General features: G+C 37.7%; 1 protein-coding gene across 4 annotated transcripts in view; it reads right to left on the bottom strand.

Annotated features, from left to right (window-relative positions):
* Positions 1 to 23,116, bottom strand: part of SPHKAP (SPHK1 interactor, AKAP domain containing) — a 178,088-nt gene that overhangs the window by 102,246 nt on the left and 52,726 nt on the right. For all 4 annotated transcript variants that reach the window (XM_047722815.1, XM_047722816.1, XM_047722814.1 and 1 more), the window contains one exon: positions 21,579 to 21,686. In XM_047722815.1, coding sequence (XP_047578771.1) covers positions 21,579 to 21,686 — 108 coding nt within the window. The remainder of the gene's footprint in view (positions 1 to 21,578; positions 21,687 to 23,116) is intronic.

The raw sequence follows: 23,116 nt of genomic DNA on the forward strand, positions 1-23,116 counted from the left end.
TATCCCTTTTTCCCTTTGTTTACCATTTACTTGGAATATATTTTTCCATCCCTTCACTCTTAGTCTTCTGTGTGTCCTTAAGGCTGAAGTGAGTCACTTATAGGCAGCATAGTATGAGAATTCAAGAAAGTGGAAACTATGGCATATTACTTCTATCTATACCAGATTAAACATACTAAAAAGTTACTTTTGCATGACATGATACTGTAATTTCCAGAGGTAGTTACACCAATATATATCACTTTACATCCTCTTTTTTACAGCAGAACACAAACATTCCTCCAGTCAATGGTGGGGTCATTTCTTCCTTTTTTACCTTTTATCTTTTTTTTTTTTTAAAGATTATTTATTTATTTGACAGACAGAAATCACAAGCAGGCAGAGAGGCAGACAGAGAGAGAGGAGGAAGCAGGCTCCCCGCCAAGCAGAGAGCCCGATGCGGGACTCGATCCCAGGACCCTGAGATCATGACCTGAGCCAAAGGCAGAGGCTCAACCCCCTGAGCCACCCAGGCGCCCCACCTTTTATCTTTTTTTAATCTTTTATTATTTTTTAGCCCATGTGTACAGTAGAAGCGACCCTGGTGATACATGAAGAAAGGCCAAAAAAGATATTACAGCTTCCATCTGGCCCCTGGGATATATGACTTGGGAATCCTGAGCCACCATGTAACAAGTCTGACTACTCTGAAAACCTCATCCTGGAAAAGTCACTTGGAGAAACAGAGAGATAAAAAAAACCACACCGAAATAAAGAAATATGTACAGCAAGGCCCGACTGTTTGAGATCACAGCTGTTTGAGTCTTCCAGCCCAGATGTTAGACATGTGAATAAGTGAACTACTTTTGGATGATTCTAGTCTGCAGCCTTCTGACCAACTTATTTGATGCCTAGTGGAGCCAGACTTCTAGTCTTCCTGCTGAGTCCCAGCCCAGACAGTATAGGGTAGAAACAGTGCCCTGTCTGAATTCTTGACCCACAGAATTTATGAGCATATTGAAAATTTATTTAATGCTACTAAGTTTTTGGACAACTGGCTGTGCATCCATATTAACTGGAACAGATAATTGGAGAATCATGGACTGTCAGAGATGGAAAAGAATTTTGAGAAAATCTAGTAAAAGTTTATTTTATATATAATAAAACTAGCTCAGAGGGGCAGAATAATTAACTCATCATCTAACACCTTATTTGTGGCAAACAATCGTCTTTCCTTCCTTGTGATGAGAGAAGAGTCCTGGTCTGGTAGGAAATGCCCTCCATGAGTTAGTGAATTGGGATAAAGTCTTCTCTTTAAATGATTGTTCATACAGCTCCAGATACTCAGGGTGATAAAGCAAGACCAATGGCATTGAAGTTCCCAAAAGTTACTGTGTGCCTTCTAATATACTAGGCAACCAGTCCAAATAAAGTGTTTACTGTATGCAGATGTGTGAATATATAGGTGCTACATAGGGGTTAAGGGAATGTGGGAATTTTTCCTACTCTGATTCATTTGACTCAGAAGTATGACTACCAAGGGAGCATGCCTAGAATTATTAGATGGGTGGTCTTGAAAAAAAATGCATTATTAATGTACTGCTTAATATACTGAAAGAACTAAAACATGGTCACATAAACAAAAGCCTGACCCTCCAGAGATCTTCACATGTGAGTGTGTTGCCCCTATTTTCAGCTGTACCACAGTTCTCTCCAAACTGAGGCAGCACATCAGCAATCACATACTTTCTGGTGCACTGTGAACTCTTTAACAACTGGCCACCTGGTCACTCCACTCTATTTGCTAAGGGACAAAACTACTGCCCTCAGGACATTGTGGACTGAAGACTTACATGTTTCAGCTCCTCTGTGAATAAGTTTGCTAAAAGTTACTTTAGCAGCTATTCCTGTTATCATTTAATATCTTTTATTTTAGAGCATATAATCAAAGACTTTGAATCAGAAATTACCAGAGCTATGATGCTGTGAGGAAGACCAAAGAATCATTCCCAATGACTCCCTATGGTTAATGTAGGATACGACCACTCTGTGAAATATGAGACAAAATTTTTAAAAAAGTATCAAAGCCATTTCAATGTTCAGTTTGCAAAAAGTCCCATACACGAGAACAAAGATAAGCTTCTGGAAATTAACCTCAAGGTCAAAGTTTCTATCATGTGTCCCTATGACCTTAAGCCAAGCAAGGTAAGTTGCATTTTTTGATAATTTGAAAAGAGGTGTAAGCAATTCAAAAGTTACTATAAATATATACCATAATTAAAAAGTGTATTTAAAGACAAAACTATTCTGTAATGGGACTTAACTGATATAATCTAACCATTATGTGTACTTTATATTAAACCCATGGAAAAATTAATCTTGAATTATTGAAGTCATCAGAAGTATTCCCTTGATTGCATATGACTCTTTTTTTCAGCCTGTCTGCCTTCTTTTCCTTCCTTACTTTTCTTCCTTCTCTCCTTCCTTCTCCTTACATCTCTCTCTCTCAGTCTCTCTCAACATGCATTCCTGCCAATCGAATTTCTGTTCAGCATGAGATAACCAATGTTATCACAGAAAAAATGAGGTCATCTTATTTCAAAGCCAAGAAAATTTTGGGTCCAAAAGTAGAGACTGTGTCCAGTCACCATTGTAGTTCCAGGGAGTAGCACAAGGCCTATTGAGGAAGGAAGACCATAATTATGGAAGTAAATTAAAATTACAGGATATTATAAAAAAATGGATTTCAAAAATGAAAGAATTTTTATAATACCTATGTTTTTCTCTTGTGTCATGTGTGTAATAACTTTTTAGCACATTGTCTTCTGGTATACACAGATGTGTCTGCTTTTCAAAATTAATAGTGACTTAGTTTGAGCTCAGGTGTATAGTTCTGTTAACTTCCTGAAATGTGAGGCCCATAAATGAAGAAACATATCCTCTGATCCCAACCCCCTTTGAATTATCAAGGACTTACTTTCCCTTTCTAAAGAGCTGACCAGTGTTTGATTCTCTCTCTGAATTGCAAATCACACATCAAAGATTTTTCAGTGACTGAAAGCATGGCTTTTGCAATTTTTGGTAGGTTGTGATTAACAAGCTACAGTAAAATGGGATGGCAAATTAAGGCTTACAGGACTAAAAATACTGTTAGTAATTACAGCTTTGAGAAAAACAAAGTCTAGGTTTATGCAGGAAGCAATATTGTTCTCCCCAAAGATGCCCAATTACTCTTCACTGAAAAAAGAAAACTCAGTATATCTCTGTCTAATTCTCAGATGTAAGTCAGGGAAAATGCTATGGAACGTGTAATTTCTTAGGACACTTTGAGTAGTTAAGTTAGAAGAAGCTAAGGGGGGCAAAAAAGGAGAAGCTAAGAGGTAAAACAAAAAGACATTACTAACATGAAACAAGAATAAAAAATTCTGTGGGAAATTATTAGGAAAAGTCACGTTGATAAAGATTCCAAATCATATGATGGCTTTATGCAATGAGAAGCAGAGATTAGACAATTAAAGTCTTGATGGTGGAAAATAAATTCCTTCAAACACTTGATGCAAAGAAGACCTGGGAGTTTCTTTAAATAGAACAGACATAGTCTTGTTTTTATCCATACTAAACAATAAGGCAGAGAAATAGTATTTATCTTTCAAAGAGTTAGTTCTTTATTCTAGCATACACGTTGGCAAACTTTTTCTATAACGGGACACATATTAAATATTTTAGGTGTGCAGGCCATAAGGTTTTTGTTTGCATTTACTCAACTGTACTGTGGTGGTGAACAGCCATAGAATATACCTAAGTGCATGGGTGTGACTGTGACTCCATAAAACCTTATTTACAAAACAGGAAGTGAACCAGACTGTATTTTGCCAACTACTGCTCTAGAAAATCAAACTTATGAAATCATAAGACTTTACTTTCCCAATTAATCCTTTAGTCAGCAAAAGACATGGCCAAGAAGAGGCTGGTGGGCAAATGTAATTAGAAAATCTGGTTTGAGGCACCAACTCCATCACTTCATGATCCTGGACTAGCATTAAACTTTTTAACACCCATGTGCATCTCTTCCATAACAATACCTATTCTGGATACTTCATAAAGTGTCTGTAAAAACTCAGGGAAATAGTATTACTAGTGGAAAAACTTTTTAAATTTAAGTATTATAAAGTTCTCATTACTAACTGGGGATAAGTGAGCAGAAAAATTTTTAGATAGGAATCTAAGATAGTAGGAATAAAACAGATGCAAATTTATGGAATCATTAAATATTCACTTTCAGAAGCCCTCCGTTTTTGTATAAAATGCAACAGACAGATTGTTCAGTTGCCATGAAATTAGAGGGCTAGAAATGGCTTAAAACAGTACGGAGACTATGCAGAAAGTGCTGGAAGAAAAGACTCTTGGTTTGATTGCCTGTGCTTATTCCTGGCTTTACCTTTTACCGGCTCTGTGACTCAGATACACCACCCACATCAGCCTCGCCTGGAGAAAATAATACTCCCTACTCTGTAGAAATGTTATATGAATTAATGAATCCACGTAATGTTCTTAGCAGAGCTGCCTGGCAGACCAGAAGTATTTGGTAAATATCAGTCCTTTTTTTAATTGAAAAGTTTCACCACGTCATGTAAGTCTAGAATGGAAGAGCCTGTAGAGGTCATTTACCAGATGCCTGAATCACCTTTATGATGTTGTGTCTCTGTGTTCATCCCATCTCTGAACACTTATGAAAAAGCTCATTACTTTGCACAGAACTCAGTATAGGTAGCAAATTTAATTCTATCATTATTATAGGAAATTTATTTCTTCACAGGAAAAAGAAAGCAGTGTTTAGATTTACTGCCTTTTTTCATTTCTCCTACACACGTCTAAGCCCTAAAACAATACACAGTGTCTTACCACCTTAATACATGGTTGCCGCCAGATGTAGACTATAGAATGCAACACCAGCTAGGAAACCTTCTTTCACCTGCCTCTCAAAGGATTGGCTGGCAAAACCCTGCTCATTTCATCTTGTAAGGGCAGGGTGTGTTATTAATTGACATTGATAATTAGTATTAATTTTTTTTTAAATTTTATTTATTTATTTGAGTGGATGGTGGGGAGAGAGAAAGAAAGCAAGTGAGCATGCACGAGTAGAGGGGAGGGGTGGAGGGAGAGGAAGAAGCAGACTCACCCTGAGCACTGAGCGGGACACGGGGTTTGATCCCAGGACCCTGAGATCATGACCTGAGCCAAAGGCAGAGACTTAACCGACTCTCAATATACATCCCCAATATAATTTTTTAAAAAATTTTAAACAAAACATGATATTCATAACAGAGTAGCCCTACAAATAGGAAGGTAAATAAATGACTACACAAATTCAAAAGTAGCTTAACACCTGCATGAATTTTTCCCATCATTATCAATACACTAAGAAAACATCAGGTCCATTCATTTCACATTTTTATATATTCCTACATAAATATTGTTTATTGTAGGTTAGCCAAGTTTTTGGTTGGTCTTGTTTTCAAACGAATGAGCTGACATAAATTTTCATGTACCATAGGAATCCATTATTTCTGTACCATCTTAAATGTGAAGCTTTGTTTTAGGCAATCTCTAAAATGTTCACCCTTGATTAATTTTGAAAAGTGCTTTCAAAACTATAACCCAAGTAGACTTTGCTTAAACAAATTAATTCCTCCTTCAGTTTCCAGGCACATGAACAGGGCTTGAGTCCAATTCTGTGCTTTTCTCCTTTCAAATCACTTCTCTTTAGACCAAAGGGATCACTGCCTGGAAGATGAGTCAGAAGGGGTTATGATGGACAGAGGAAAAAGTGTATCTTCGCTGACAAGCTTACTGAAGGAAGAAAAATAGTCAATAAAATGGAGTTGTTGTAAGAATAGCTTGAAGTGTGTGGCTTTGATTGATGAATTCCTTTTGCAGTTACTAAGGTAAACCAAAAATATATCCCTATTTCTTTTGCCTCTTAGGTCATTCAGACAGAATGTGTTTTCAGGGATAAAGCATCATAGCAACAGCAAATCTGCTAAGTTAACAGAATACCATGGTGAAGGTCAGTGTCAAATAAAAAAGTAAGATAAAATAAAGGCAGAAACATTATGCTGCTCTCACTAATTGAGCAACATATCCCTTTCTTCCAATACTTTCTTGTCAAGAACAATGAATAAGCATTTGAAAAGAGTCTTAAAACTGAAAGAAACTACTGTTATGCTGAAAAAATAAAAAAATTAAAAAAAAAAATTAAAAAAAAAACTGAAAGAAACTTTTGAGCTCACATCGACCAGGTGACTTGGGAATTTGGGGTGATAAATGAAGTCCAAGCCTTAATTTTCTGATCAGCTTTTTAGCCTGCACCTACCTCATATTATTATCAATGCTCCTAGATTAAAAAAATGCAGTGACAGAGAATTATCTTTGCTATAGATAAATCTATCCATGAATTTCTGGTTAGAAAAAAAAATTCTAGTGTCTTTCAAGAATACATGACTAAAGTCTTGTAGGTTGGTAAAACAATTATATAGGAACAAATGGTGGCACAAATAGACAACTGGGCCTTCTGTGCAATTAGTACTACAGAGAATGACTCAGTTTTAGCTATTTGACATTTATCATCATTTGCCAGATCTCATTTAATGTTTAATCACCTTCCAGCCAACAACTAGATGGCAAATCAAGTCATGTAATATCTAGGGGAACATTTTAACAATGTTTATTTTGTGGGTTCACTTTGAAATTATATTCCTTAAAATTAAACAAAAAAAAAATCAATGCTATTTAACAAGTTTTTAATGGCTGCTCTGAACATCGAGTGACCCGTTAAATGTTTTCAGAATAAAATAAACAAAAGTGTCTTCTGAAGTTGGACTCCATGTATTACAGGAAACTCCCATTCCCACCGCCCCCCACCACCCCGAGGAAAATCTTGCTCTCTCTTGACAAGCACTCACTTGTTAACTTTACACAAAAATGAAATGCTCTCAGATGGTAGCTCCACCTGTGGCGAACTTGTATACAGTTGTCGCATCACTAAGCTGTACACCTGAAGCTAACGTCACATTGTGTGTTGACTATGCTTCACTAACAAAATAATAAAATACAAATAAAATACAAATAAATAAATTTTTTAAAATGGGATGCTCTTCTTCAGGGACAATATCAACTCTACCTTCAATAAGTCTGATTGTGAAAGGATATTAAGCTACTTTTAACTGGAGACCAGAAGCTCCTGACTCTAGAGTTAGAAACTCTGCTTGGGTTACCAGCCTTCATGGTATAGAGTAACACGGGCTGGAAAAAGAAGCCACAGTGAGTTTCAGGTCAGGGATGACAGCATGGGGAACTCCAGGGACCAACTCCCCAGTGAAACAGATGGCAAAACCCATAAAAGCAAACATCTTAATTCTCAAGAAATTGTCCTCAGGACATATAGAAAATAAATATTTTTTTAAGAAGATCTAACACTCAGAACAGGGAGAGTCTGTAGCATTTAACCCATTTAAACCACAGCTCACTTTCTTCTTTCCCTGCCTCTCCTTCGCCCAGTTCAAACTGACAGGGCCATTTAGGTTCCCCTTCCCCTCCCAAACAAGGGTTACTGTCTCTTACCGAGAGTCAGAGATGGCCAGCATTTCTCAACCCGCCTAACTCTGAATTGAAGAGGTTAAATTCTCGGGGAGTAAAGCCAAGAAGTCAGGGGCTTCCTTCCTCCATCTGGGCCCCACTCTGGGGCTACCCCAGAGCTGACAGACTGATAATACTGGGGCCATGACCACCCTCACTCAGCCTGCTTGTAGAACCGAGGGTCAAGGGGCACCCCGGACTGAGAGCTCTAGAGGCTACTGCCCTACCCAGTACTTAGAATATCCACTCAGAGAGTTTGTACCCTGGAGGAAATGTAGTCTGTGAAAAAGGAGAGCTCAGAAGCTCTCCCCAAAGGAACGGAGATTATCTGAAATGGAATCTGTGGAAGTTCAAGTAAAGAGCACTCTCAAAAACAGGAGCTCCTCTTAACTAAAGGCAGCAAACTAAACTGTAGGCCAGCCAGTTTACTAGAGGGAACCAGGAAAAGACATAGCTAAGAAGATCCCTTATGGGGTCAGAGTAAAACTCAAAACCGGTCTCAAAAATTATGCTTGCCTAAATTTAATTGTATCAGACGGCTGAGCAATGTAAGCTCTAGAGTATTGTTAAAAGCAACAGAGCCATGAGCTGGTAAAATAGTAAAGTCAACCAGGCAGGGGTATAATATCAAATGAAGCAGGCAACTTAGAAGAAAGATCAGAAGAAGACAGTCAAAGAGAGACTTGCTAAGACCAATGTCATCCTAGGTGACTGTGCCTAGGTCCAAGGCTGTGCATCTCTGAGGAGTGACACCAAAGGTTTCACACTGTAATGGGGACTAAAGCAACCTGGCCTAATCAAAAGCAAATTTAAAAAATCAAATAACAACAAAACAAGCCCAGGAGAGGGAAGGGGATCAGTATTCAGAGTTGCTGTATTATCTAAAATGTCCAATTTTCTGAGCTTCTTAAGATGCAGAGATTCTTTGCTAGTATTTCCATACCCCTCAGAGGGTCTGGTAGAGTAGTCTGCACCTAGTAAGACCCAATAAATGCCAGATGGATGAGTAAGCGTAGGCGATTGCCACTTGAGATGAGATCTTAATGACATTCATACCTATGAATGATGATATAACCAGTTATGTCAGATATAACTGACAGTAATTTATATTTAAACACGTGACAATCTTAAATTTCCTAAAAACAACCAAAAAAGCTAAATATCTTAGAACCTCTCAATAATACTAATTTAAGGTCTTCATCTTGGATTACTAATGCAAATCTCTTATGCCAATCCTATAATGAAGAAATTATACTTTTTATGACATTTTGATATAATAATTATATTTTACAGAGATGGGGACCTACCATAATATTGAAAAACTAAACTCATTGCATTGAGAGCTGGTGGATTTGGGGTTTAGACGTGGCCTTGCTACTAATTCACTCCATAGCCCTGAGTAATCCCTTCTCCTCAGTGCAATTTTTTCTTCTCTCCTGAAAAGTGAGAGGGATGGGCAATATATCTTCTTAGGTTTATACCAACCATTGGGTTCTACAACATCGCAAATGGAAGCTTAACTACTTAGTTTGACATAATAGGAGAACACCAGTGCATTCTGTTTGCTTAGCATGTGGTATAAATATGTGTTCCAGTTAATATCATATTTTGGTGCTACCAGTAGGCTCTGGCAAATAAATACTGTGCTTCCAATGTCAAAGTTTGCCAATGTCAAAGTGTTTCTTCACTGGCTTGTGATCTAGTGTAGCACTTTAAAAATCAGGAGAGTGATGGTGAATCAGCTTCTTTGGAATTCATATTCAGTCCAATTGCAAACTAGAGCCATGGTCTTGAATTAGACACTGAATGGATTCACCAGCCCCTGGAGGTATTCTGTGATGCTGAGGGTGGTAGTGGGGACTGGGGATGTAATTTATTCCTGCCACTAGAACCTTAAAATAAATCTAGGAATTTGTTGCTGCAAAAGATTTCAGGAGAAAAAGATACCAGGGTGTTTTTTGCCCCTCCCCCCCTCCACCACTGTGTTTGCTTTTGATTTTTGCATGCTTAAATCTTTAGAAGAAATATGTGGGGCATTAGGCAACAAACTAGTGACACTGAGAATGGAAATGCACAGCCAGACTTGAAAAATCAAAACAGATTTTGGTAACCAATTAGAAATGAAAAGTAAAGGAGAAACACAAGATGAGTGTGATTCTAAGGAGCATAGCATGGGAAATGTGTAGGTTACAAAACCATCAATGGAAATTGAAAATTTGGAGGGCAGAACATATTTTTAGATACTTAACTCTAGTTATACTGAATTTGGGTTATTTCTGAGATGTTCAGTTGGGTGTATCCAGCAAGTAGCTAGAAATAATTCTATAGTACACAGATAGCGTCACTGGCATATAGATTTGGCTAAAGTCATGAGGTATGGATGAACGTGAAAACAGTCATCAAGAAGGGACCGTGCTTTTGCACAGGCCTTTGGAAAACACCACCACAAAGTGCCAGGTGGTAGAGAGCAAAAGTTCAGGAATAAAACAAAGAAGTAATGACCCCAGAGGCAGGAAAACAATTAGAAGAAAAATGTTCCTGAAGCCATGGAGAAAAGAGCTAGTTTTCAGAATCTGGGTGGTGGAATGAGCTCAGTGCGTTCTGCTCAGTAATATAAATAGTGAAAATACATCAGTGGATTTGGTGACATTGATAAGAACAATTTCAACAGAACGGTGAGACAGCCAGGTAGTAGACAGGTAGCAGAGATAGTACACTTTTTATTAGTTTTTAAGTTTGGTGATCATGGAATATATGACAGGATGGTTTCACACGCAGAGAGGGGCTAGGAAAGTGTCTTTTGCTTGTCTTAATATGTGTGTTTTAAGGAAGATTTGGAGTAACATAAGTATATGGAAGAATGGAAAAGTATATATAAGTAATAACAGCACAGCAGTAAATAGTTTTATTAAGAATGATGACCACTTGTTCTTTTAAGACAAAGTGATTTTGAAGGAATGCAATATTAAAGTAATTGACAAACTAGCTGTCGGTCCCTAATGAGTAAGGAATGCAGGAAATTACAGTGAGTTTCCCAGGAATTAATCTGAAAGAAGAATGCAATTTTTTTTCCCAAGTTGTCATGAATAAGCAATACTTAAAAGTTGAAATGTTTAGTCCAACATAGTTGGACTAAAAAAGTCTGTAAGAATTTTTGAGGCAAGAGGCTGGCTCCAGGGTAGTCTAGCACAGGGAAATAGTATGGGCAAAGGGAAACTGATGTTTGAAGAATGGCAAGTATTCCAATGAACTTGGGGAAAGACGGTAGCTGGGAGTGAGGGCTGATCAAAAGACAAATTTGGACAGGGCAGATGGTGAAGGGTCTCAAAGTGGATGCTTGGGCCCAAATATACCTATTGGATTAAGTTTTTTCTTTTGGACCACTCTTTTGGTTGAGTCTTCGTGAAGTGGATAGTTTATGTACTAGAACGACACTTTCAACAGAAATATATTCTACATAATATTATAAAATATATATATAATATATAGTATACATTATACGTATATGCATACATGAATATATGTAGCTATATGCACACATATGAATAAAGGAAATAAGTAGACATAATTGATGTCCACTGTCCTTTATTTTCCGGATTAGTCAAGACTTTATTTTCCAAATCATCTTTTTGATGAGAGAGTACTCATCTTTCAGAGAGTACAGAAGATGGTGTTGTCTATTCATGGAGAGTGGTAAAAACCTGGACAAGCTAATTTAGGTAATGAGAAAGACGGTTGCAATAATGTACTTGGTCCTACACTAACAATTTTTGAGCTGGAGAGCACTTGAGGGATTGTTTAGTGAAGGAAGTCCTGAATTCAAATGCAAATAAAAACTGGCAGGTAACAAGAATGACACAACAGGTATTCACCAGATGAAATGGCAGCTGTCAGAAATGAGTCCTACCAGCTCATTCTACCCAATAAATGTGCTCTGTTTTGTTCATACAATGTTGAAAGAAAATTTTATAACTGCTCAATTTTTAGAAATCAGGTTTCATGTAGATAACAGAATTTCTGAGTTCTCTTAAAAATGAGACCTTCAATATATATATTATATATTCTCATTTGGAATTGAGATGGGCTGACATGCTTGTTCTTTTTGGTTTGTGGTGGAAAGGGTAGAAAGAAATAATCTGGGTACCAAGAGTTGATCCATTAGGCATCAGAATTAGGGCGCTATTCTTTTCTTTTTGCTTTCTAGTTATCTGTTATGTAACTGCATTGTATTTGATAAAAGAAGGAAAATATGTTGTAAATAAATGTACTACACCTCTATCTAAAAATTGGTTGCCTGGGATGTTCCAGTGATACTGGAATCTATGTGTGGTAGAGGCAGCAGCCATAAATTAATGGATGGACCTTGACCCACAGGTAGGTATTTTGAACTGGTTTTGACTGTCCCGTGAATTTTCCTTTTCAGTCCTCCCTCCCAGTGCATATGGCTGATGATGGGGGGCGGGTTATAGGTGAGTGAGGATCATTTGGGAGTAGTGGAGGTTTTGCTTTCCCTCCACGGCTCTGCAGGCATGAGGGCAGCTCAAGTTGAAGCCTATGAATAGCAGATACTTTAGGAGAGACTAGGGGTTGAAGTTGGAGAAACTTTAGAGCAGCAATTGCAACCAGGTTAGATTTTGCCCTTCATCCACCACCCCAGCCAGGAGAGATTGGTAACATCTGGAGGCATTTTTGGTTGTTACAATTGGAGAGTAGATGCTACTGGTACCTACTGGATGGAGGCCAGGGATGCTGTTAAATACCCTCATATGCACAAAAAAGCTCCCCGACAACAAAGAATCATCCAGCCTAATCCACCACTAGGGTCAAAGTTGATTGATCCTGCTTAAGAAGAAATCATCCCTGCGTGCCTAATAAAACTACCAGAGCCACTATTGACTTAGGTTGTCTGCTGAAGTATTGTTTTAAACTAAACCTAAGGCACAAGTTAGCAAGGGGCAAACCTTCCTTTGTCCCTTCTGGCCCCTTCAGATGTTTCTGGAAAGAATGCCTTGAGGTTATCTGACCCAATTTCATCATGACAGATTTTATGGACCAGCCATTGTGCTTGGTACTGTCTGAAATGTAAGGAAAGGGCTGTTTCTGGTCTTAATAAGAGAGTAATATTCAAATACGGAAGGGCAGAAATTCTTCTCTTAGCACTTTCATATTTCCTAATAAACCTAGAGGTTGAGCTTATATGGTTACAAAAGAGAGAAATAGTATTCCAGAGGCTCTGACCTAAAGAGCAGACATCCTACCGTAGTTATTAGTGAGGCCCACTTTTTAAATTTCTTCTTCTTGGGGCACCTGGGTGGCTCAGTCATTAAGTGTCTGCCTTCAGCTCAGGTCATGATCCCAGGGTCCTACGATCCAGTCCTACATGGGGCTCCCTGCTCAGCGGGAGGCCTGCTTCTCCCTCTCCCACTCCCCTTGCTTGTGTTCCCTCTCTCACTGTGCCTCTGTCAAATTAATAAATAAAATCTTTTTAAAAAAATTCTTTTTTTTTTAAACTTGATACTCTAAGTTGTAAAAAAAAAAAAAATGCTATTACTTCTAACTAGTTTTCTTGGAATTCTGGAAGAACTGATTAAGAAAGACATGTTGATCCAAACAAACAATTCTACTAAAAAGAAATAGAAATTATATAGTCAATATCCTTGAAGCTGAAAGGTATTTAATGAGGAACATTATTTATTGTTTTCAGTTTTTCTTGATTGATAGGCTTTCCACTCTGAGGAAAATTGCTATAATAGCAGGAATTGTATGAAACTTGAAACTCAAAGCTATTCTAAGCTATTTTAATAATGCATTCTTCTGTCAAAATGAATTTTAAAGAAACAGTTAAGAAATGGCATGAATACCAAGATTTAAAAGTACACTCAGGTTTATTCATCGGACTATACTTTAAGCACAAAAATATCAGGATACATAAAATGCTCCATTTTGTATTTGAAACTCAGGTTTACATGCTGAAATAATAATCTCTTGCTTTTGGGGGAGACCCTGGGACATGGGGATCACCATTTGAGCACTTATCAGAATACCCCATGATCAGTTGCAAACCCTTTTTTCTACCTACACACCCTCTCTCGTTTGACTGATCTTCTCTACTCTCTGAGGGTCCCTGTGAAGACCCTCAACTCTTATCTCTCAATCTGATCTTGCCAACAACACTAAGTTGTACACCCAACTACCAACTTGACATTTCCACTTGGATGACTGAAAGACATTCAGCACCATCCTCCTCCTCCCACCCCAACTTGCTCCACCATTACAGTCAATGAAACCTCCATCCATCTAGGAGCTCAAGCCCAAACCATAGTACTTATTCTTGACTTCCCTCTTTCCTTCACCCAACTGATTAACTTGTCTTGTTTAATATATATTATGTACAATTTTGGAGTCTTTTTTTTTTTTAAAGATTTTATTTATTTATTTGACAGAGAGAGATCACAAGTAGACGGAGAGGCAGGCAGAGAGAGAGAGAGAGGGAAGTAGGCTTCCTGCTGAGCAGAGAGCCCGATGTGGGACTCGATCCCAGGACCCTGAGATCATGACCTGAGCCGAAGGCAGCGGCTTAACCCACTGAGCCACCCAGGCGCCCCTGGAGTCCTTTTTTATACATAATTATATTATGAGACTTTCTTTCCATGTGTTGAAATATTTTTATTTACAAACCTTTGTAAAGGATGCATTAATCTTCACGGTATAAATGTCCAACATTTATTTAACCATTCCTATATTATGGGGCATGCAAGATTTTTCTATTTTTTGCCATCACATGTTGTTGAGTTCATTGAATACCTAGTCATGTTTACTATGTGCAGGCACCATTCTAAAACTTTAGACATGTTAATGCATCTAATCCTTACAATCCACAAGATAAGTACTATAACATCTCCTTTTGACAAATGAGAAATCTGAGACACAGAGAGACTAAACAGCTTGCTTGAGATTATTCAGCTAGAAAGGGGAGGTGGGATTCAAATCAAAGCAGCCTGACTCCAGAGTCCATGTTCTAAATCAGTCTGGTGTGTTGTGCCGGATTCATTACCTTGCAAGTTGGCTGCATTTTAAATCAGTCCCCATGTAACTCTGGTCATTTCTTTAGAATATATTTCCAGAAGTGGATCGATAGTCATAAATATTTAAAATGTTTTGGATAGTACACATTACAAAGCTTTTCTTCAGAAATATTTTACTAACTTTGTCAATTTCCACTCCGTATATTGGCTGTTGAGGGGGCCCTCTTAACTGTGCTTACATCAACACTGGATGCAATAATTTTACAATCTTAACCAGCTTATTGGAGACAAGTTCTATAAGAGTTATAGTTGATTATCCTTGGTTATTAGAGCAGTTAATTATTTTTTCAAGTCTAAATTAACAAATGTATTATTCTGTGAACTTTTTTGAGATTTTATTTATTTATTTGAGAGAGTGAGCACAAGCTGGGGAGAAGTGCATAAGAAGAGGGAGAAGCAGACTCCCCGCTGAGCAGGGAACCTGTGTGGGGCTGGATGACAAGACACTGGGATCATGGCCTGAGCCAAAGGCAGATGTTTAATCCAATAAGCCACCCAGGCGCCCTTTCAGTGAATTTCTTATGTTTGGCTTTTTGCCGACTTTGATATCGGATATTTCACTTTTTCATAATGAATTCTGGCCCTTCTTTATCATTCTTTATGCATTGAGACTAACACCTTGAGACTATACACACACACACACACACACACACACACACACACACACTTGTTACTTTGTTTTTCATTTTGTTTCTATTGTTTACTGAAGTGTAAGCATTTAAAAATGGGTTTCTGGAGTTGCATTGAGCTTAAATAGTCATACAAATAACCACCTAGATTTCCCTCTTCATCCCTTTTCATATTATGAATTATTGGAAGTCTTACTCCACCTGTTTAACTAATGTTTAAATATACACTGTAATTCCTTGAGCCACTAAAGAAAATCAAGGATCTTAATTTTTATTGTGCAGCACTTTACCTACAACATAGCGATAGAATACGAACTCAATTTTTGATTCAAATAAACTTGTAAAAACTCCCTCTTAGTTTGGATCCATGGCCTTGATAAATGTACAGACTAGGTCTAACATCTACACCCATATTACTACTGTACTGTTTGGACACACACTGTAGGTGTAGACCCCAAGTTGTATCAGAAGCTCTACCTCAGGGCGCCTGGGTGGCTCAGTGGGTTAAAGCCTCTGCCTTTGGCTCGGGTCATGATCCCAGGGTCCTGGGATGGAGCCCCGCATTGGGCTCTCTGCTCGGCAGGGAGCCTGCTTCCTCCTCTCTCTCTCCCTGCCTGCCTCTATGTTTGCTTGTGATCTCTGATTCTCAGAGATCTCTGATCTCTGATTCAAGTAAACAAATAAATAAATCTTTAAAACAAACAAACAAACAAACAAAACTCTACCTCAGTTCAATTTATCATGTTTCTAGGTGTCAGTTTCCCTTGTGTGACCTTACAGATTTAGAGACACCTGGTTGCTTTGGTGGTGGTTCTTTTATCTATCACCCCTTTGTGTCATGCTTTACCATAAAGTGTTCTTTCTTATTCATGGACTTCTAGAGGCTTGGTCAAGTTTAGCGGAACTTTTTTCATTGAGATCAAAACTTTTCTCTGGGACTTGTGGATTTCCCAGAAAGCCTCAGGAACTACTACCCAGGGCCAGGTGAGGTCACACAGACCAGTTGTGAGCATCTGCTCAACTGTACCCCGAGCTGCCTTCTTTTCTCTGTTTCATCTAGGGCTGGATTAAGAAGCAAGTCTCCAAAAAGTTCTTCTGGATCAATCATGGGTGGAGGGTGGGTACCAAAACACCTGGAAATCAGCATAGACAAAATGTAACTTAACAGAACTTCTGCTCAAGAGCAGTCCTGGATGAAGTTGGCAGGAATAATCTACCAGGGCTGAGGGTCGAGAGCTCCTTCTCAGGTGGGCAAGTGACCCCTGACAGTCCCTACACTGCCTCCTGAGAGTGGGTTCCCTTAAATACAGGGCATTTGTGCTGCTCAGGCTGCCTGACTTCACTGTCAGCATTTGATTTTTCACTTTTACGGGGGCGGCATTAACTTCTCCTTGAACATTGTTGAATAAATATTTAAAGAACATTATTGTGCAGTTGGTACCAAATTATGAGCCTGAACAAGGGTTTCTGCAGCTCTGGGTTCAATCCTGGTTTTAAATATTTATATTCCACACTGAAGTACATAGGGGTAAAGGGTCATTGTGTCTGCAGATCCTTCTCAAAAGTTTTAGAAAAAAGAAAAAAGATCCTATATGGACACTTACACATAGATGCATATACACACACAAAGGGAAGGATAAGCAAAGGCAGTAAAATGTTAGTATGCGGGGAATCTGGGAATTCTAGGAATTCTTGCAATTTTTCTATAAGTCTAAAATTAAAGAATTTAAAAAATAAGTTCCAAACCTGATTTTTTTAAGGAAAAAAACATTAAAGTTGCTAGAAAGCTTGGTAAACACCTGGACTAGATAATGTAAAATGTCCTTTCATTGTTCTATTATATTTTTCCTGAATCATGGAAGTCTAGATTTTTCCATAGATCAGCATATCAAGTAGAGTATTTGTCTCTTCCTTAACTTACCTTTTTTTTAAATTTCATAATAGACTTGTTATAGAAATATTTTCAGAAATAATATAGAATAAAGAACAGTCATCCAAGATGCCATTTTGTCATTTTTGCCACTGGGTTGCATTGATATCAGAAGTCACTAAACAGCTGTCAAATATCTTCATAGTTTTGCAATATCATGTGTGGAATGTTGAAGCCTGCCTGATAATTTAATTTGTTTATTTAAGAATTGAATGCAAATGTAACACATTTTCAAATATTGTGATTCGTCAATTAAGATGCACACTGCAGGGTGTAATTTATTTGCAGGATGATAGCCAAGTCTTAAAATGACCAGTAAGGAAAGATACTGACAGTAGCTATAAATAGAAATAATGTAAATTGTCAAGGTAATTTTAATGAAGCATTAAAACAAAAAAGATTTCTGAAAAATAAAAAAGAAAATTAAATGTGAGTAAATAGCAAAGGGTAATAGCAGATTTAAAAGTAACTAAATTAGTTTTAAATTAAAAAAAAAAAGTCAAGAGACTTGAAAAGTCCAATTCCTACTCCTTGTGTTAAGGACCTCTATTAAGATAATGTCTCAGCTGTTGGGTTTGGAAATTGGCTTCCAATTCCATTAATTTCCTCCACATTTCCTTCATTTAAATAATCAGGTTAGGGTCACCTGGATGGCTCAGTCGGCTAAGCATCCAACTCCTGATTTTGGCTCAGATCATGATCTTGAGGTTGTGAAATGGAATCCAGCATTGGGCTCCACACTCAGCTCGGGGTTGTTTTGTCTCTCTCCCTCCCCCTCTTCCCCTTCCCCTGCTTTTTCTCTCTCTAATAAAAACATAAAATCGTTTTAAAAATCAGGTTAAAAAGAAGACTCTGAAGGTTAAGGTTGCTGTATTTTTTTTTTCCCCCGGGAAGACAAATCAGAAAGAAAATGAAATGATATAGTTTGAGAGGAGAATTCTATTTAGGAAAACATAAGCAGGGGCGCCTCGGTGGCTCAGTGGGTTAAAGCCTCTGACTTCCGCTCAGGTCATGATCCCAGGGTCCTGGGATCGAGCCCCGAATCGGGCTGTCTGCTCAGGAGGGAGCCTGCTTCCCTCTCTCTCTCTGCCTGCCTCTCTGCCTACTTGTGATCTCTGTCTGTCGAATAAATAAATAAAATCTTAAAAAGAAAAAAAAAAGGAAAACAAATTGTTTATAATTGATACCTAGTGAAAAACTTTCAAGGGTGACCTCTAGGGGGCTGCTTGAACCAGACTTCCTGGCAAGCTGTTCCTGTTTGGTGTATCTGACTGCTTCAAACTACTCTTCATTAAGGCTCTTCATTTTAGCTGTGAAATGAATGCAGTTCTCTATTGAAATAGTAACTAAAAAAAAAAAGAAAAAAGAAAAAAAGAACTCATAACAGTCATACTGACCCATGAGCACCACACTCTGAAGGTTTTCCAAGTCTGAGTTTGTCCCTCAATAAAAATTTTAAGTGGAAGTCTTGAATTCAGAAAGTGTTGGTATGCTGAGGTTCTGAGTTCTAAGAAACTGCAAGTCCAGACACTTGGACTTCAGTATGTTGGATCCTAAGCCAATAGAAGTTGGATCTGAAAAAGTTGGCTGCTAATTTTGATCGGGAAGAAGTCAGTTAAAGAAGCAATGATTAACATAGAGCTATGAACAGAGTACAAAGTAATAAAATATGAGCCAACATTGCTACAGGTTTCTCAGATTCTGTTCTGGTTATTTGAAAAGAGATTTTGCTTTGGGATGATTTTATGAAACTGAATTTTTAAATGAAACTTGAACGAAGACATGATTTTAAAGTACAGTAATTTTTCCCTTCAATTATACCTTTCATTTCCATCCTGCCATGGAAAACTTGTTTTTGAAAGGCAATAAAGTACATGAATTAATAAAACCCTAAAAAAAACCCCATCCCACCCCCAAATCCTGACCATTTTGGTCACTCCTATGTATTGTTTTGATTAAAAGGTCCTGGTCCTGATTAGATATCTCCATGGTTCACCTCTGTTTTCCCTCTAGAATTGCTTCCCTTCAGCTCTGGACTCTGTTTCCTCTTTTCATCCTAGAAATCTGTGCCAAGTCATAAAGAAAGAAAGGATTCACACTTTAAGAAAAAGGAACTAAAGGATACTTTTGAGAGATTGGGACAATTTAGGACTACAAGATAGAGATTTCAAAATTTCTTTTAGCTTTAGAGTCATGGGTAATTTTTATAAACATGTGGGCAAACAAAATTTCCAGTATACCTTTTATTAGTGTTTGGGTTTTTTCCCTTTTGGAAAGAATAGAAAGAACTGTAAAGGCAAGATGAATCAGCTCAACCTCACTATTGTCATCTGACACTATAAAGGGACAAAGAATTAATGAAGGAAGTCATATGGTTTTAAGCCCAAATTTGAATCCACTGGGACTGGTGGGGAGTGGGAGGAGAATTCTCTTCACTTAGGGAGATCCAATGGTAATCTTTAATCTGGCTATAAATTTAGCATTTCTAATTGCAGATCTTTAGTCCAGATTCCAAAAATGTAAAGATTCAAGAAGACCTCTTCACCTTCCACTGCACAATTTTTAGTGCCCCAAATTTCATACTTTCTCCAAATGGGAGCCTTCATTTTTTAAAGGTTTTATTTATTTATTTAATTGAGGGGGCAGGGGAAGAGAATCTCAAGCAGACTCGCAGCTGAGTGTGAAGCTCAACTCAGGGCTCCATCTCAAAACTCTGAGATCACCACCTGAGCGGAAATCAAGAGTCTGATGTTTAATGGACTGAGCCACCCAAGGTGCTCCTCCAAGTGGGACACTTCTTAATACAGGAGCTGCTCAGATGAAAGTTTTTTCCAGAATGTAGCTGGAAAGATTCTACCCTCCATTTCTCTTCCTTTTACAATGGACAACTGTGTGATTAGAAACCTGTATCCACAGATGTCTGCGTTTTCTAACTGACCTCAGAAGTGAATTTGTAAAGGAGGTTATCACTATTAAATTACCTGCCACCTAATCCCTTTTGTTTTCCCCAAAGATTTCTGGACAGCAACCAGTTATCTGGATAAAGAATTAAACATTCTAGAAGTAGTGGGATTAAAATCATTTGCTTAGGGCGCCTGGGTGGCTCAGTGGGTTAAGCCGCTGCCTTCAGCTCAGGTCATGATCCCAGGGTCCTGGGATCGAGTCCCACATCGGGCTCTCTGCTCAGCAGGGAGCCTGCTTCCCTTCCTCTCTCTCTGCCTGCCTCTCTGCCCACTTATGATCTCTGTCTGTCAAATAAATAAATAAAATTTAAAGAAAAAAAATAAAATCATTTGCTTAAACAGAGATTGAAATAAGTCTGTTGAATTGACTCTGCTTTCTTTGCACGATGAGATTCTGCAGTGTGAAATGCTTACATCCTCTGTCTGCCAGTACTGGTTCTGCCTATTTTATATAAAAAGCTTCTTCATCCCATTTTCAGCTTCCTTCTTCTTTTTTTTTTTTTTTTTTTCTTTTAACAGAAATGCTGGCATTCAACTTGCCTCCAAGAATAGCTCAGAGCTGAAGTTCTCAGTTTAGTCATGAGAATTACATTTCTTTCCACTTTGGAAATGCTCTACCCCAGTCTCTGTAATTATGACCCCATAAGGGCTAGGTGATTTCAATTAAAATGAAATATGTGACTTTGTAGAACATACAGGAAGGAGCATCTTTCAACAGGAAAAATAAATCATATTATTGATTTCTCCTATCAAGAATATGTACCCATATATTAAGATAATAATTTTGTTTATAAGAATATTTATTTCTTATAAACATTTGTTTATAAGAACATGCCTTGAAAAGGAAGGTTTTGTATGTACAGCTCAGCTCCTGTATATTAAAATTCATGGCTTCATAGTTCTTGTGTTGAAAAAGTTTTCAGATAATGACTATAACTTATAAGAATGGTAGAAAATTTCTACACAATTTTCATGTTGGAAAATAACCTACTAGCAGCAATTATAAAATATACTGAGAAGAATCCAAGAGAGCACTTGAATGGTCTCTTATTTCTCATCATCCAGTTCTATTTCTGAATCTCTTTCTCAGTCAGTTTTGAAAATATAAACATTGTTTTTCCTTTTCAGAGAATTGATCAGGTTAATTTACCCGTTGAAATGAGCAAAATGAGAGTAGAGACAAGAGCTCAGCATGCCATTTTGTTAATGGTCCATATAAACCCGTTATGCATTTTCAAAACGATACTTTCCTAACCTTGTATTTAATGAATTATGAAACTTCCATCTTTAGCATGAGCACATGCGCCGGACTCCCTGCTTTCTCAAATTATACCCTGAGAGAGTTGTGTTTACTTACAGAAGCACAGTTTTCAGACTTGTCTTCCACAAAACCGATCTGGCAGGGAGTCCTCTGATTCTGTAGCCAGTAGTCTGTAGACTCGAGCAGGCTATTGCTGCAAAGAACCTGGAGGGAATCAAGAAAACCTTCTTAGTGTTACACGGCCAGATTTTCTAGTTCAACAAGCAGCTGTTTTCTGAAGGACCTGTAGGTGTTTTCTTCACTTCAGAGCATCCGGATACTGGAAAAAAACTTACGTGATAAAAGCACCTCTAGAATGTGTGAAATATTCAGCCAGTTGTTGGTTTTAGAGGAATACGTTGATGTTAATACTGATGTTCCTTCTGTCATTAAATCCAATATCCGGAAACTTCAATGATGTCCAACCTGTGGAAACTTCAAATGATTATTTTGGGGTATGGTTCAGTTGACAATGGGGATCAAAGTTCATTTTAGTGGTAGTGTTGGTGCACTGTGGGAATATTTTCAATCTTAAAAAATGTAGTATTTTTCCTTTTGGTGCAGTATTGCTACTGAAATGATATGCTTTCAGCTTCAGCTTTGCTAACATGTCTGTGAAACGGGGTTCAATTCTTTTTTGTTTTTTAATAAGGTTCAACTCTTACAGAATACCTAACGTACTTTGTTAAGTTCAAAAATTATTAAGAATAAGTAAAGTGCATCATGACAGTCATTTTCCATGTTGAAACAGCACAGTAAAGCAAAACAAATTTGAATTCATGAATCAAAAAAACCCAAATATGATTAACAAATGACTGGTTTCTGGGCTTGGATTTTAAAGCAAGGAAGAAACATTTTATTTCTGTGACAAGACATTTTGAAGCTGCAATCTCATGAATAACCAAACAATTCAAATTCTAATGTGTCTTAACACTACCCAAACAGTGTATAAGATTTTTCCCAACTTATGCGAGATTTCCAACGCTCCCAACCCCCCCGGTGCCCTCTACTTTATTAGGGTACACGTCTGCTCTTATTGACTCACTACCTTCACTTAAGCAATAGAATAGATTTAATCAGTTTGGTTATTGCCACAAAAATAGAATGACACTTCAAATTACATTCCATCTGTATAACAAAGGATTGTTACACTGTATAGATAAAAACGTGTGTATTTTTGTCTGTGTGAGTTAACCAAATATAATTCTCATACATCTTTCCATAATACTTCTTTTTTATTTTTGCTGAGAAATATTACTACCTTTAAATCTTTTCCCACTCAATGTTTATTATTACTAGAGATGACAGATTTCCATTGTCCTTTTCTAGAAGAATACAAAGGGCATGCAGTGGACAAGCAGGTAATTTTGAATGATGAACTTAGGCTATGACTGTGGACTAAAGCTGACAACAGAGCTTCTCAGTTCTCTTGCACATTTTACCTAAACTGTGATTCTTAAAGCGCAGGCTGGGCCCCCAGGGGTCTCTGAGATCTTCCAAGGAGGCCAGCCATCAAACTATATTTATAATAACAGGAAGACTTTATTTGTCTATTTCACCATCATTGTCTCTTAAGGTTCCCATTGAGTTCTCCA

This window comes from Lutra lutra, chromosome 3 (genome assembly GCF_902655055.1).
Source record: "Lutra lutra chromosome 3, mLutLut1.2, whole genome shotgun sequence".
Taxonomy (NCBI): domain Eukaryota; kingdom Metazoa; phylum Chordata; class Mammalia; order Carnivora; family Mustelidae; genus Lutra; species Lutra lutra.